General features: G+C 35.7%; 2 protein-coding genes across 2 annotated transcripts; both read left to right on the top strand.

Moving 5' to 3' along the window:
- Window positions 1-760: 760 nt before the first annotated feature.
- On the top strand, window positions 761-6,571 carry LOC114525512. The gene is made up of 13 exons (XM_028546888.1): window positions 761-1,017; window positions 1,409-1,705; window positions 1,862-2,020; window positions 2,134-2,485; window positions 2,559-2,623; window positions 2,738-2,880; window positions 3,000-3,089; window positions 3,198-4,305; window positions 4,480-4,647; window positions 4,761-4,842; window positions 4,925-5,879; window positions 5,957-6,159; window positions 6,240-6,571. Exons 1-11 carry the CDS (start codon window positions 825-827, stop codon window positions 4,977-4,979), a joined length of 2,712 nt encoding a protein of 903 aa, XP_028402689.1. The 5' UTR covers window positions 761-824; the 3' UTR covers window positions 4,980-5,879; window positions 5,957-6,159; window positions 6,240-6,571.
- A 2,746-nt stretch (window positions 6,572-9,317) lies between these two features.
- On the top strand, window positions 9,318-17,463 carry LOC114525319 (alpha-mannosidase 2-like). The gene is made up of 25 exons (XM_028546573.1): window positions 9,318-9,595; window positions 9,715-10,739; window positions 11,201-11,467; window positions 11,609-11,744; window positions 11,858-12,029; window positions 12,131-12,258; window positions 12,337-12,510; window positions 12,701-12,786; window positions 12,954-13,054; window positions 13,289-13,421; window positions 13,575-13,619; window positions 13,748-13,869; window positions 13,952-14,215; window positions 14,304-14,421; window positions 14,495-14,565; window positions 14,837-14,915; window positions 15,033-15,119; window positions 15,229-15,350; window positions 15,418-15,520; window positions 15,617-15,739; window positions 15,840-15,954; window positions 16,035-16,096; window positions 16,167-16,238; window positions 16,322-16,888; window positions 17,050-17,463. The coding sequence occupies exons 2-25, from the start codon at window positions 10,620-10,622 to the stop codon at window positions 17,200-17,202; spliced, it is 3,420 nt and encodes a 1,139-aa protein (XP_028402374.1). The 5' UTR covers window positions 9,318-9,595; window positions 9,715-10,619; the 3' UTR covers window positions 17,203-17,463.
- The last annotated feature ends 11 nt before the right edge of the window (window positions 17,464-17,474 follow it).

The following is a 17,474-nucleotide window of genomic DNA, read 5'->3' as shown; positions in this document are numbered from 1 at the left end:
AATTGGCAGATGCAAAATGCTTTGTTAATTTGGGGGGCTTCTTTTATATTTTTCAATTCAATATTGAATGTTTCGATATTTCTTTGGAAGAAACCACTGTTACGACATGAGGCAAGAAAGACTTTGCAGAGTTTCACATGTTTTATAATCATAGATATGTGTCGTGAAAACTAAAGTATCTTAACAAAAACTTCGAGTGTAATGTATTCAACGGGGATGGCTGCAATGAACTCGACTATTCTAACGTTCTTTTATCAAGAGGCGAACCTAAACATCAGGAAGTCTGCATCTTTGATGAATGTGCTTTTCTAAACGAACTGGACTGAAATGCTACTGGAACAAAATTAAAGACTCAACCACGAGTGAAGTGTTTAATCCTTCTAGTCTGAGCATTCCCATGTGTGCTTTGGGGTTCAGACTTCAAACACGCAAAAATTTGGCTGCAATCTTCTGGGTGATACTCATGATAGGCGGATAGGGTGAGGGTTCCAGGTACATGGTTGGTAAAAATACGACAGTTAATCCATCAACACAGTCTGTATTAGAGTAACTCAAGTTTGTTTCTGCCACTCATTCAATTGATATTAAAGTACAATTTAATTTTTTTGTAAAGGCAAGAAACCCTTAGGTTTATCAATGTGGTCTATCTAAATCTTACATGATTGAGATGATTGATGATTGAGATCTTCGTAGTGTATTCGTTGCTTGTCGTCACACATCGGAACCGCGATGTTTGTTAATGAATATACAAAATGGCGTCATTTTTGAACGCATGTGTTTTTTTACGAAGGTAAATTAACTAAAGAACTTGGTATTTTAAATCAATGCCGACACTAACGACAAATCAGAAGATAGCCTTGGCTGTCAGTATTCCTATTGTTGGAATATTGTTTTATGTTTTGTTAAAATGGCGTGAAGAAGATGATGAAGATGAAGTTGGCACAGAAGATGAATTTGTTTCCAGTGCTGATCTGGTGTCTGAATTGCAGATACCTCAATGTCATGTTGGTGCTATCATATTGGTGCTATCATTGGTAATTTACTTCTTAAGTATCTCGTGGTAGTAAATATATTGTTAAATTAATGACAAATTATTGTGAAGAGTGATGCTTCAAACAACTTTAATATTCTGCATTTAGGTAAAATTTGTCGTTTTCAAATACCGCTGGGACATTTATGTAAAGAGTTTTTTTATGTTTGAAACTTTTGAAAACAAAGTGGTTCTCTGTCCAAGTTTGAAAACTTGTTTCTGCTTGCATTTACACAAAAAAGGTCTTGCTACCACCTTTTTAAAATTTTGTTGCAGTTTGCAGCTTGCAACTGATCATTTCAGATCTCTTGAAACCACACATAGTGAAGTCTTTTACCTGGCTTCCGACAGTAATTTGTTTGTGATATTGATCAATCTTAGGCCGTGGAGGATGTGTTATCAAGCAGATACAAAAAGAAAGTGACACTCGAATCAATTTAAAAGATGATAAGGAAGAATCAGGAGATGAACTAACCGAGGAAGGGAAACCACAAGTCAGAACAGTTGTGATACGAGGAACACGAGAAAGAATAAAGCGTGCTGAAGTTTTGATTAAGAAATTGATAGATGAACAACCTGTGTTAGAGAAAGTTGTAGTTGAAATACCTGAATTAGCTATTGGCAGGATCATTGGAAAAGGTGGCAAGACAATTAGACAGTTGTGCCGTATATCTGGTATGAATACATTGTGGATCAAAATATATTAAATATATGATACTCTAGGCACAAATTTTAAATTATAAAACACATTTACTTGACATATAGAAATTCTTCTAGGATATGAAATTTTCTTTTTCTCTCATTGCACCATTCTTGTTTGTTCCATTTAAGGTGCAAAAATTAAATTTGATCAGGATAATGAGACAAACAAGCTACGGACATGTGACATTACTGGGACAAAAACACAGATTGAATGTGCAAAGCAATTGATTGATGAAAAGATAGCGGAGGATGAAGATTTCAGAAAAAAGAAGAAAAGAACTCAAGAGGGTATTAAAATATATTAGGAACCTTTTATCATTCTTACATGTCTATACATTGTAATTTGACTGTTCCATCTTAATATTTTTTGTTGTTAAATGTGAAAATATACTCCTTTATAGCAAAAAACAAGCTGACCTTTGCACATTTACCTGTTCATGGAGACTACTTTGCAGTGTATGTATCAGCCATGGACACACCTGAACATTTTTGGATACAGAATATTGTATCAGATGCCAAGCAGCTTGATGTTCTTGTTGAAGAAATGACTCAGTTTTATGGAGATAAATGTCATGGTAAAAGACTTACGCCACCAAAAGTTGGTGACATATGTTGTGCAACCTTTCAACATGACGAGTCTTGGTATAGAAGTGAGATTGTCAAAGTTATTGAGGAGAGAAATGAAGTTCAAGTTCAATATCTTGATTTTGGTGATAGCGATGTTGTTTCAATGTCAAATGTCAAAGAAATAAGGTATTGATAATCAGTAATCATATGATCAAGTTTTAATCATAGATGATTAAATGGATAATTACTCATCTTACAGGGAAGAATATTGCACTCTGCCATTTCAAGCAATTGAATGTTATATGGCAAATGTAAAACCAGCAGGTATGCTCTAATTTCTTTTACTATGTCAAGAGAGAGTCTATGACCTTATCATTAGTCATAATCATTTACCACGAGGCTGAACTGACTAAATTCACTTTTCTCTTAATATTTCAGGTAAAAACTGGAGTCAGGAAGCCTCAGAAATGTTTGAAAAGCTCAGTTATTGTGCCCAGTGGAAGCCATTGATGGCCAGAGTTGCATATTATGATGACAATGGGGTACCTTGCATTGAACTGATTGACACAAATACTGAAGAAGTAAGTTCCTGGTATTTGAGATATGAACCAAGTGTTTGTAGAGCAATAGAGTTGTTTTAACAACTTTTTTTGGAAGTAAAAAAACGTTTCACTGTTAATTGGGAGTTTGTTTTCTCCAGGATGTGAATATTGAAAAGAGATTAGTAGAACAAGGTTTTGCTATTTACAAAGACAAATCCTCAAACATTGGAACAGAAACTAACAGAAAGGTAATGATGGATGTCTACTTAATTATATCATCTTTTTTATACCACAATTCTCCAATTAAAGTACCAACTTTCCATGAACATTTTGTTTTTTTATTGTTTTTTCTATAGACTTCCATAACTCAACGTTCAGAGCCAGCTGTAGTTGACAAAATTATCGCAGAACAGAAAGAGAATGTCTTAAAACAAATGAACAAAGAATTTCCGTCTCCTGCGTTTGAAGATGCCAGCTTTGAACTGAACCAATCTGAAAGCTTTGAGTTTTCTTCACCCATATCTTTAGAGAGCCAGAATAGCGAGAAGAAAGTTGTGAACGAACCTCCTATAGCCTCTGTGGAACACCAGGTCGTGTCTTGTGCTGATATTTCTCAACTGAACAGCATGTTTGAAATGTTAAATATGGATACAACTGTGCCAGGTGCAGATATTTCTGAAATTGAAAACATGAAAGATGATGATGGGAGGCTGGAACATGGTAGTTCTGATAATCGTATTTGCGATCAGAGACTCAAAACTGAAGAAGATATTGAAAAAGAACATGAAGAATCTGAGAAGGATCTTGCAAACCTAGTATCAATGAATTTAGATGAGAACGTTAATTCAAAGACGCCAATTACAAGCGCTGTTGATGTGCGAGGAAATTTTATGGAACCCATAACAGTTTCAAATGTTCAGTTGTCTGAAAGTGCTCATTTCATGCCAGATATCCCGTTTTCCTCAAACACAGAGGAGGTAAATAACAGCAGTGAAAAACCCGTACTTAAAGATGACTTATATGAGAATAAGGACATTCCCGTCTTGTCTTTCGCAAGTGGTCACCCGATAACATCAGCCCCCGAGTATTATCTGAACCAGTCCTCGGAAATCACCGTGAAAACAGATACCACCAAACTGAAGGAAGATGATAGTGTCCTGGGTTATGGCGTCGACCGAGCGGATGGCGGTGCTAAACAAGATTATGGTCTTCACCGAGCAGATTATAATCTTGAATCAAATCAGGATGATAACGAACTTGACCGAACGAATAACGGCCTTGAACGACCAGACCATGTTTTGCGTCGCAGTTATTCCGAAGATCTTACCAGAGATGATACTATTCCACACGATGGTTTGATAAAATGCAGCTCAGAGATAACCGTGACTCCAAGAAAAGACAACACAGTACAAGATAGTAAAAATACACAGAGTTTGGGAAGTCTCTCATCTGGGACACCTAAAGGTATGGAAGGAAACATTATCTACCATTTATACACGTCAAAAAGTCAGAGTAACTAAAAAGAATTGAAATGATTTGATAGATGTAATTATTGGTCAACTAACTAACTAACTAACATGCATGAGAATTGTTTATAGTAAAACAAAGTAACAATTTCTTCTTAATATAATACTGTAGGTAAGCGTTTGTTGGCCGCAAACTTCAGTCAAATTCTGAACCATAGTAAACAACAACAAAGTGAAGATGATGAAAGTGATGACGAGTCACTATATCTGAGCGCTAAAGAAGATTCTGATTCCACTGGATTTTTCAGTGCCATAGGATCAAGAAACAACTTAAGAAATGGTGAGTTTTGTTAAATTGTGATCGGCAATTAATGTTAAAATGCTTGGAGTTTTTCAAAAGCATTTGACGGAATATGATGACATTTTCATGATCGTGATCATCAATACTTTTAGACACTGATAGTGATGTAACGCCGTCAGGTTACCTCAGCGAATCAGAAGATAACTCCATGGAGGTTGTTGAAGATCAAACAAGGTATTACGCGTCGCCTCTGTGACGTTTACCACTCTTAAAACCACGGAGGTAAAAACTAGTAAATTATTTCACGTGTATATAGGTTTGACACAACATTGCTGGTGGAAAAGTTGGAACAATATGCTGACGGCAAGTAAGATGTATGTGTGCTTTCGTTTTGAAGTTCAAGTGACTTTCCTTTTTAAAACAGTATCTCGAATGATCAGACAGTGTATGACAGTCTTATAAGTTTGATTGAACGTTATTTAAACTAATTTTTGCGGAAACATAATGACCGAGTTAAAATGTATATGGGCTATATTTACGTTGTTAAAACCTTTTAGAGATTTTATGGCAGAACGTAGACGTAGTTGAAGATGTAAATCTCTGCTCTAAGTACAAATCTTGTAGAATAAAACACTACTTCTGTTTTATTGTGACAAATATCGCTATAAATAACAGTGATATCAACCACAATTTAAACAACAACATACTTTCAAGCGGGTGGCTTCGTTTTCATACAAGCAAGTATGGCGTCTTACAAATCATGGATCTTCACTATCTTGATATCCATTAGAAGCTTTTACTGCAAAGAATATATTCTTTCTAAACTAAGCGAGTGCAATCGTGTTCCTGAAGAGCCTCCTTGTAATATCACATTTGATTATTTCGTCCCAGACTATGCCTCGAAACGCTATGAAATTATGATTGAAACTATATACAGAAAATCTAAAGACATAATGCGCTTGGATAGCCGTCCTCAGTGTGTCAACGCTTACAAGGCCTTCCTTTGTGCACAACTTTTTCCGAGATGTAAGAAGCAAGTCAATCCGAGATATGAAAGTCTTGACATCCAAAGATTCATCGTTCATGATCCTGATATCAAGATGAAATGTTTGAAAATTTTTGCTGCGTGTAATTCACTTGTTGCGATGCGGTTTATGAGCGCGAATTACTTTATTTGTGATCATCTTTCATACACACCTTTTGGTTGGGAGAGTGACAGATGCTTATCCTATGATCTAGATACAAGATGTAACGGGAAACATTATGGAAAGGTATAAGTAGAAATGATCCAGAAAAAGGATTTGATAGATGCATTGTTTAAATTTCATTACCCTGTTTATTTTACTAGCTTCCGAGATGGTATATTGACTACTACGATCAAAACCTTATCCAGTATTTAAATGTCACCATACACCGTGTGAACTTAACTTTGCACAAAACTTGTCGTCAAAGGCTTCTTAATGTACACTGTCGTCATCCATGGTGCTCTAGTGATGGTGAACATATTGTAGCCAACTTCACCAGACAAAAATGTAACCAATATCTGAATTGGTAAGGAATTAATTAGCTCATTAAATTTACTATGGCATTCCACAACTTGACTAATATATCAAACATTCTGATTAATATAGTGCAAGACTTGTTCCTGGAGAAGTGAATGTTGATGCTTTATGTCTGGTGTTTCCTTCCTCAGCGCAAACAATATCAAGTATAACACTCTTTGTGACAGCTTTGATCGTTCATGGATTCTCACTTTTGTAAACCGAAGTATTTCTTTAGAGCCGAACCTTCAGGCCTGATCTTTTCTCTTTTACATGTTGGAAAGGGTACAATAAGCAGCCTATACCAAACATCAAGCAATTTTAATGTTCTTATCTTACGGCCGGATATACGAAAGATATTATGGTATTGGAATAATTAGATTTTTGTTCTGCATGTAAAAGTTACTATATGTTCTATGTAATAAAGGATTTTTAACAATTCTAAAAGTATTTTCTACTATTCCTTTATTCACGCAAAACCATCGAAACTTTTTGCCAAGTTAAGATGAACAATGTCTAGAATGAAAAAGATGCGGGTTTTCATGCCAATTCCGGCGGGGGGTCTACCCACTGTTTTTTTTTACCACTGTGTTCGTACGAAAGACGGGGATGTAGGAGCGCCAGGTGAAATCTCTGGGGTCTGACATGGGTCTGACAGCGCTTGTTTGTGAGGGGGCGTTGTTAGCGCTCGTGTCGTATTCGCCTGATACAAGATGAGTACCTGACTGATATTCAGGTTACGAGATGATATGCACATGAATCATTTGAAGTAACGTTAGCGCAAAGAAGCGTATGGCCAAACTTGCAAGCCAGGCTTTTGTAGAAAATAGTGCTGTGTTGTGGGTTATCTGTTCACAATAGTCCCATAGAGTCCCGTATATTTGTCCATATTATGTTATATTTCGTCTGGTTACTATGACGACTGGTTCATTTACAACTTTAATAAAAACCACGGCAACACAAAATACAAATTTTAACAACAAATTCCTGTGTTTTGCAGCAAGTGAGACATCGTTGTTATAGCACGTTCATATAACGTGCTACTTACTGTATTAAAGGGCTAATTACCAGCTTTTTTGAGTGTTTTTTGTCACAACGACTGACATCTCAATATTGACTTATTTCTCATACGTCTTATGGTGGACAAAATTTCAGTGGATTCAAGGTATTTTATGAAGGCGTCCTGTCATGGGCAGCTTTTGAATCTCTGTTGTTACTGTGACGTTCATGGTACACTTTCACTCTTGTCATTCAATTTTTTATACACAAATTTTAACCAGTTCATGAAGGCAGCTGGTAGATATTCTAATTAAAAACTTCTCAAACGTTAAGGTGATTAACATCCTGAGGTGGTAAAATGGGTTGTGGTGCAAGTACAGGAGTTATGAGACAAGAATCAGAGTTAAATAATAATGTTGAAAATGTGAAAGAAGACTTAAATGGACAGGCACAACAAGTTGTGGTAAACGCTGTTCAAGAACAGAGTAAACCAGTCCAACCAAAGCAACCAGATAAGCCAGTTTCTAAACCACCACCTCCAGAGCCTAAAAATGTTGAGCCAAGTAAAGAAAAATCAGTGAAGGATGAACCAAGCACTAAGAAGTCAGTTCCTACATATACAGAACAATCATTGCAAAATGTTCTCAATTTGGAAAAGGAGTTAAGTTCCATGGAAAGAAAAGGTGTTGTGGGACAATATCAAACACAACATAAGTTACTTGTTAGTCGATATGCTGATTTGCAAGCAACACAGAAAAAGGTGGAGAGCCTTAAACAGCAAACGTATGTAATTAAATTAATTTTTGCAATGAGTGCATGACCATAAAAGATGAGAAGTTATATAATTATATATTTTATTTCAGTTGAGAAAAATCATCGTAGAGTGTGCCTCATTTAATCATTTTTTTATTTCATTTCTATTTTATATATGATGAAATTTTTAGAGCTAAAGAATACGGAGATGTTGCCGCCATACAACATCCAAATGTAAGAGCAATGTTTTCTGATATTTACCAACTTCAGTCACGAATGGCGAAGGAACAACGAGAATACATGGATGCGTTGAACAGACAAGAGGTTGCAGAAAAGGAGTTAAAAAGCCAACAACAAGAGTATAATGCTCTTTATGCAGAGGTTGAGTCCTTACAAAAGCAATGTGAAGAGTTGCAGAGATTACGAGAAGAACATGAGAAAAAGTTGCATGAAATATTTAATGGTAAATATGGAAGTGAAGTTGAGGAACAACTTGAGACTGAAGCAGATTTGTTGACTGAACGTAAAGAGCTGATAGTTAGAACAAGAAATTACTGGAGTAATGCTAAAGTTCTGATGGAACATGCTGCACAACAACTTGCACACTCAACTAGAAGATGGGCACAGATAAACACTGTCAATCAGTCTATGGTGCAGGTAAATTCAAAACATAATAGGCTTACTTCATGTGTATATATCTCTGTTTAAAACAGTAAACATTCAACCATCATATTTATCTTTGTAGGCTCGATACTCAATGGTGGCGGAAACAAGGAATTACTTGATTCCAGCTTCACAGAATATTACCAACACACATCGTTTTTTACCCAATGTTACTTTGCCATATTTTACCAGTGATGATTTGAAGGTAAGAAAATTTGGCCTTGCAAAATCTGATACATGAATGCCAGCAGTATTTCTGTTGACATAATTCTTAATTATGATCATCTCTTAAGCTTTTGAACCACTCAATATCAACAATCTTCAATGATGTAATGACCAGAGAATCGTATATGCAAGCACTCCAAACCTACAGTTCTTTCAATAACAAAGCAAACTCACTGCTATTGTGGATCACCATGGTACTAGAAAAAAACATCAACAAAGATCTTGAACTGATTGTTCCACTTTGGAAGGAGAAAGTGTTAGCTTTAAAACGTGAACGATTGAGGTATGAAGAGTTCTTGGTGATTTTCTTGAATTCATGCGTAATACATGTTCCTTTACTATTATAAATTTGTTGTTATTTGCAGATTGATTCATGTCAAGATTAAAGAACTACAAGGTGAAGATACAAGTGAAGACATGCCAGATGAAGTTTTGTTCTTGGGTAATGAACCTGAACAGTTGACTGAAATGCAAAGCGATACACACATCGCTAAGCCAGACGCAGTGGTCACTGAACGAAGAACCTGATGTTCCTCCTCCTCTTCCTGGTGAAGAAAGCTCTTCTGTTCCTGCTCACACATCTTCTTCTAAAGAAAGTTCTTCCCCTGAGAAGGACGCTTCTTTAACTACTCCCGTTGGGAAAGACGACGAAGGAACGCCGCCTCCAAACACAGAAACAAATCTCTCTTCGCGTTCAACAGGGGATGGTGAAGAATCACCCGCCTTAACCATGGCAACAGAGACCGCCCCAGACCAACCAAGTAAAGACGTCGCGGAAACGAATGAAACGCAGGAAGATGACGCTAGTAAGAAGATTTTACTAACAGCTCTCTCTGAGACCAGACTGATGTTTCCTGTGGGAAACGTGGGCAGCGTTTTTATATGTAGAATATAAAGTCCTAATCACCTTTCTTGCATTATATAGAGATTGCAGAGCTACTAGAGACGGCAATGAAGTTGAAGCCATTGGTAGAACTTGCTCCAGTTCCCGATATGGACGTTCTTTTTGGAAATATCGAAGAGTTGAAGACAAAATACGAGGAACAAGTTGCGCAGTTCTCTAAAGCACAAGACGTCAACAAAGCCCGTCTTGATCAGGCACTTCAAGATAAATTACAGGCTCGACGCATTAGAAAACAAGCCATTGAACTGAAAGATACTTCAGAGTTGGCCAAAGGAGTAACTTCAAATGTCGGGAAGTTATTCTGACTTGATCTATTTCAGTACATAAAATTATATCATGCACATAATATTTTACCATTTGTGTCGTAAACCACCGTATTTCTTGCTCGTATCTATCTTAAGGCGGATGAATATATAGCAAAAATACTGGTGGATAAAGACACAAGAACCTAAGGCAACCAGATTAGTCAAATTTGTACAATCCTGAATTATTGATCAAAGCACTGATTAGTTATGGGGGGAGCGCACGAATCGGACTTGGGGCAGTTGACAAATTTTACATGAAGTAATGCAACATATGACACGTAGCAGTTTCCCAGTCATGTACTTTAAATGATATAATTTCAAATTATTTTCTTTTAATTCTAAAGTTTTAAAGTTTGATACCATTGCACCTGTGTTGTAGAATTGTTTATCGTTTAAAAATAAGTTGCATACGGCATATATCAATAAAATGTCGCGCCAGTGAACATAATCGTATCGCGACATTTTCCGAAATGGTAACGAAGTTGACCCGAAAGTTTCCTGTAATTTAATAAAATTTAGAGTTTGAAATTATAATTCGAGTTCTTCTTGAAAACGTATATTTGTGTATCAGGAACTTCTTTTATCATCAATGACCAATTAGGCAAGGAATAGCAGCACATCATGCGGAAGTCTATAGCATTTTTTGGAGGTGCTTTATTCGTAGTGATGTCTTTATCGATATATCTAGTTGTGGACCAATTATCTAAAATGCCTAGTTATGAAAGCGTTATAGAAGCACAGGTAATTAAATACGTTGTCCTTAGTGATGCATTTTTAACTAAGTTAAATATTATTGAGATTCAAAAATTGTACTATACATGTATGCATTCATCTACATGTGTACAAAAAATATATTTTTATGTTGGTATTTAATAATATACTTTTCAGAAAATACAGCTAGTCTGTCAGTTTAAATTAAATGATAGTATGCATGGGGGGGATAAAATGATATTGGCAGGTGTTTTTATCAGTAGGACCTTGTCCAAACATTAAGCAAACTTGTGCAACTTATAGGAAACAATATTACAGTCCTTTTCTTTTGTTCTTAAACATTCCACCTAATTTATTGAATACAAATTATACAATAGAATAATTTCAACTGCTGAGCTGTTGCTGTTTATATGTTCCCACTATCCTATACGTGTATATGAAATTTTACCCAAATAAAATTCACTTTGTTTCCCACAATCTTCTTTCCGCAGGTAAATAGAAAGGTAATTGAACCTTTAGTGAAGATTGAAAAAGATATGGATAGACTGGAAAAGAAGATAAAATTGTCAGAAAAAGCTGTCAATCAATTAAAAGGTGATGCAACAAAGTTGGGTGACAACCCTGTCAGTGATCAACCTATTCTTAATAGCAACACAAGTCCAAGAAAAACATTTCAGTCACTTGTTCATGTTGATAAAGAAAATGACAGTGGATGTAAATTCTCAAAGACCCCTTCTGGCCTTTCTTCAGATGTCAAGGTAAGAGACCTAAGAACGAAACTATAGAAGACTGTTTTTGTAGAGATTTAGCTCCATTTAATTGCATAAATATGGCACATTGGAGTCCTAACACAGGTGCTAGAAGAGAACTGGTTTGTAATACACATTTTTTCATCAAAGATGTTAGATGTCTACGACTTTCTCCCATTTGATAACCCAGATGGTGGAGCCTGGAAACAAGGCTGGAATGTTCAGCGTGAAAAGAATGAAGAACACTTGGATGTCTTTGTTATCCCACATTCCCACAATGATCCTGGTTTGTACATAATTATACTCATACACTCTTTTCACCTTATATCTTGTAATGTCCACCCAACATAATGGATGATTAAGGGTAGCACATCTATGAATTTAAACAATCTCTTCCAGGATGGATAAAAACACTGGATGCATACTATCAGGATCAGACCAGACATATTTTGGACAATGTTGTTGATGCATTGGCTCTTGATAAACGAAGGAAATTTATCTGGGCTGAAATGTCTTACCTGTCAATGTGGTGGGAAGAGGTGGACGATAGAAGAAAGAAGTTATTTAAAGAGTATGTTAGAATTTGTATAATTCCTAAAGCTAATGAAGTATATTCTAGCAGTAATATTCTAATAATCATTACTTAAATCATACCCTGAACTATATTTTCAGACAAGTGAAAAATGGTCAGATGGAAATTGTTACAGGAGGATGGGTAATGAATGATGAGGCAAACACCCACTATTTTGCTATGATTGATCAATTGATTGAAGGACAGCAGTGGCTAGAAGCTAATATAGGTAAACATTATCCAAAATATCAGTGTACTTGCATTCATGTTGATTGCTGACATTTGTATTTGACTAAATTTTGAACAGGTGTTAAGCCTCAGGCAGGCTGGGCTATAGATCCTTTTGGTCACACTCCAACCATGGCTTATATTTTAAAACGATCTGGTTTTCATTCAATGTTAATTCAAAGAACACATTATGCTGTAAAGAAGTATTTGGCTCGGAGGAAGAAGCTGGAGTTCATGTGGAGACAAAACTGGGGTATGACTGAAAGTTCTAAATTTCAGAGTGTTGATTTAGTTTAAGAGATTTTTGAATTTATTGAGTGAATTGTCTGTTGTCAGACAGAATATCACTGAAGAATTGCATGCCCAAATGTTAAACATGCCCAGAATTTCTCTTTTATAATTGTATTGCATTATATTAATGGTACTATTTCTTAAATTTTTAGATCATTCTTCTTCAACAGACATGTTCTGTCATATGATGCCTTTTTATAGTTATGATGTACCACACACTTGTGGACCTGAACCTGCAGTATGTACAGTAAAATGAATGTGTTTATTCATAGAAACTGGCTTGGATAGTATATGTATATCTGGTTTGAACTGTGACACAAAATAAGATGACAAGTGTATTCTATCAAAATGGTTCAATGCATAGGAAATGAATAAAATAAAAATGCTCAATGTGCTTTTGTTTAGATTTGTTGTCAATTTGATTTTCGACGACTTCCTGGTGGAGGAATACAATGCCCTTGGCATATTTCACCTGTAAAAATTGATGATAATAATGTTGCTCAAAGGTAGTTGGAAAAGTAGTGTTTTTGTATCATGACTGGAATAACTCTTTTATAATGTAACTATAATGATGCTATATATATCATATATGTACTGTAGAATGTTAAAGTGCTAGGTATATTTCTCAGGTATACAATCTATGTCTGAATCATTGGCATCCTGGATTTTACATAACCAATGTGATTCACAGAGTATAGTCTCTTAAAGAATGAAATTATATTTTTATTTTTTGTTTGTAGAGCGGAAAAGTTACTGGATCAATACAGAAAAAAGGCAACCCTGTATAAAAGTAACATTGTATTAATTCCTCTTGGAGATGACTTCAGATATGAAATGAAATTTGAAACAACAGAACAATTCTCAAACTATCAGGTAGAGTCAGTGTTTACAGGTGAAATCTATCACATTGAAGATGAGCAATCACTGATGAATGTTGAGGTCTCTCTCTACCATTCACAATATAGTTTTACTTTAATTTACTTTTAGAATGTTTGTTAATTTTAATATTCTCTTTCATTTTCTTAGAGATTGTTTGATTATATGAATTCTCATCCAAAACTCAAGGTTAAGGTATTGAGAAGTTTCCATTTTGTAATAATAATGAAACTGATCAAGTTGTGAAGGCAGACTAGCTTCATTTGATCATTGGTCGCTTCATCTCCAAACATTTCCTTGTCTACCACTGATTTTTTTCACAGGCTCAGTTTGGAACACTGTCAGATTACTTTAACAAGCTTTGGGAAAAAAACGGGGTTAAACCTGGGAAACAACCTCCAGGATATCCAACTTTAAGTGGGGATTTTTATACTTACGCTGACAGGTTAGAGTTATCTCATAGATTTTCCTAATGAAAGTGTAAAACACCATATATGAAACTTAATGTTTGTGTATTAATTTAACAGAGATGATCATTATTGGAGTGGATATTTCACAACTAGACCTTTCTATAAAAATATGGATCGTGTTCTGGAATCAAGATTGCGAGCTGCAGAAATAATTTATCATCTTGCTTATTCTCATGCCCGTAAAGATGGGGTGAAGTTATTTCCATCAACTAATTTATTCCACCTATTGATGCAAGCCAGACGAAACTTAGGAGTCTTTCAACATCATGATGGGATCACAGGGACAGCTAAGGATCATGTTGTGGTTGATTATGGATTCCGGTAGGTGCAATGTTGAAAATCTATTGTAGCTAATCATTAAACTATTTCACTATCTATGTTCAACCTTTTACATTATTATTACATTTAGACTGTTGCGTTCACTTCAAGACACTGCTCGTATTATTGAGGATTCGTCATATTTTCTGTTGCATAAATCCAGAAAAGATTACAAACCAAATGACGAGTCGCTAACTATGGTTCAATATGTAAGTATACCATTCTCGGTCATATTCACTTCTTGACTTCATGTCCAAATCTGAACATTTTAATCTACAACAGGATGAAGAAAGAAAAGGTCAAGATGGCTTTCCTACAAAAAGGATTCTGGCAGTCAAAAGCTCTAAGCCAAGGTATGCTTGTATTAGAAATACTGTCTTTGACAAAGTCATACTTGTACAGTATTGTGATATGTATTGCCATGTACTGTGATATTGCCATGTACTGTGATGTACTGTGATGTACTGTCATGTACTGTGATATTGCCATGTACTGTGATGTACTGTGATGTACTGTCATGTACTGTGATATTGCCATGTACTGCCATGTACTGTGATGTACTGTGATGTACTGCCATGTACTGTGATGTACTGCCATGTCATCTCTTATATCTGTTGATTTTAGAAAAGTAACACTGTATAATTCACTGGAGGGTTATCGTGTACAAGTAGTCAGTATTTTAGTTTCAACACTGAAAATCAAGGTATCATTCCACTTGTATTTACTGGTCCAAATACGATGAAACCATCAATTTCTTCCATGAAAACAAGACCATGCAATAAGAAATATGAATCATTGTTTCTTTCTATATTCTGACCAGGTGACAAATGCCACTGGACACACAATTTCCTTTCAAGTTAGTCCAGTTTTTGACAACGATTTTAAGCCTGTGCCAAACAGTTACAGAGTGAGTAAAGTTTTTTTTACTGATTTTCAATCAGTTCATTTGTGATTTTAACACCAGGTTATCTCATTGTGATGCCCATCTTTTTGAACATGAAACTTTTCATTTCAAGGTTCATTTTGTGGCAAATATTCCGCCATTGGGTCTGGCGACGTATACAATTGAAGAGACATCAAGTGTGAATTCCCTAAGTTCTGTCTATCTTTATCATCACGTTGGCGACGTGAATCTGGAGTATGTATCTCTCGATTTGTCTTTATTCCTAAAATTTATTATTCCTAAATTTGATTTTTACCAACAGCAAGGAATTCACAGTGGAGCGCAAAGATTGGGATTCGGGAGATATTGTTTTGGAAAATGATGCCCTTCATGTTACATTCGACAGTTCACATGGTACAATGGTGGTAAATGTCGCCTAGCTCTTTAATTAATAGTCAGGACTCACTTGTCGTCTCTTATCTTAATTATTGCGAGAACATTTTCCAACCTTCTTCTCTTAGAAACTAACAACTGTAGAAGATGGTAAAACGTTGGATCTACTTATGGCTTTCATGACCTATGGCACAGCTCATGCATCTGACAGAAGTGGAGCGTATTTATTCCTTCCCGATGGCCCTGCTCAGGTCCGTTTGTTTTATATATATTGTGATCATAGTCATTGGGAAAGAATAGTGACGAGTTAACCTGGCCTAAGTCCCTAATTTCTATGTATTTTCTGTCTAGCCATTAAATTTACCCTCTCACTCAAGAATTATCGTACTGAAAGGAAGGATATTCAATGAACTAACTGTACAACTACCCCTTGTTCAACATCGAGTCAGACTTTATAACGTTCCAGGTATGACATTAAGATCAACATGGCTATAACGTATAGACAATTCTTAAAAGTGACGATAAACCTCATTTCTTTTTGTTTAGGTCCAGAAGGAATGACTATCGACATTGAAAATGCTGTTGATATACGAGAGGAACATAACAGGGTATGTTAGCAACGTGGTAACTCTATATATTAAAGCTAGTCCGATCATTTCAACCTTACTCTTCTTCTAGGAACTTGCAATGCGATTTTCAACTAATATTCTGAATAACAATGAGATATTCACAGACCTAAATGGCTTTCAGGTATTATCATAGTATTATGAATATTTTGTTCAATATTTTCCGACCATAACCTTTTGATGTTTATCCCTTCACTTCCGTTGCAGATGCAACTTCACAAAACTTTAACCAAGCTTCCTTTACAAGCTAATTTCTATCCAATGCCAAACTCAGCGATTATCCAAGATAAGAAAACTCGCCTCACATTGCACTCGGCGCAGGCTAATGGTGTCGCTAGCCTTAAATCAGGTTCCCTTGAAGTGATCCTAGATAGACGTTTAACTCAAGATGATAACCGAGGATTGGGACAGGGGGTAATGGATAACAAAAGAACACCTGCAAATTTCAGATTATTTGTTGAGAAATTTCAAGCACTACAAGATGAGTCATCTGTTGGCGTTCCTCTGACATACCATTCTCTTGCAAGTAATACAATCTCCCAACATCTTTCTCAACCGATATCAATATTACATCATTCACATACTGAACCGTCAACATTGACGTCTATATTTGCGGGTTTATCCCGTCCTTTACCATGTGATATGTTTGTCGTGAATTTGAGAACGATACAAAAAGGTGTGGAACCAGAACCAACAGATGAAGCTGCATTATTGTTACGTCGTCATGGCTACGATTGTTCGTTCCCCACTTGGTGTAAAACTACGTCAGGAAAGGTGAGTTTTTCAGCTTGTCTCCGTGTATAGTTTTGTCTGTCTACTTCACTGTTATTGAACATTAATCTGTTCCAAAATGATCTTCCCCAGAAAGGTATTCCTCCTGAAATCTTCATTACAATATGGAAGAAATCGGAAAGAAATTCTATTTTTCTTTACAGATTTCATTCCAGCGATTATTTAAGGATCTTGAGGTTAGAAATATTCAACAAACATCTCTCACGCTAATGCACAACATTAAAACAGTTGATCGAGATGCAACAATCAAACTAAAACCAATGGAAATATATACGTATAAACTCAGTCTCTCCTAGAAAGATTTAGATCTTTGCTAAAATATTGCATTCGGTGGGAAAGCAAACACACCAAGGGAAATGTTATTGGCCTTGAGTAAGTAATTAGAGACGACCTAGACGATACTGATTAAAGAAACTAATATTATCATTTTTTTACGTTTTTGTTATTGTAAAATATTTAATACAGTGCTATGTAAGTAATACACCTGGAGGTTGTTATCGTTGTATTTTAGATAACCAGAATTGATATCACAATTGATAGATGTAGGAAAATTAATATGTAGGTTCAC

Source organism: Dendronephthya gigantea, unplaced genomic scaffold (assembly GCF_004324835.1).
Source record: "Dendronephthya gigantea isolate DGI-Jeju-01 unplaced genomic scaffold, DenGig_1.0 000034F, whole genome shotgun sequence".
In the NCBI taxonomy this organism is placed as follows: Eukaryota; Metazoa; Cnidaria; class Anthozoa; order Malacalcyonacea; family Nephtheidae; genus Dendronephthya; species Dendronephthya gigantea.
The sequence above is the reverse complement of the archived record's forward strand: the minus strand, read 5'-3'. Positions and strand labels throughout refer to the sequence as shown.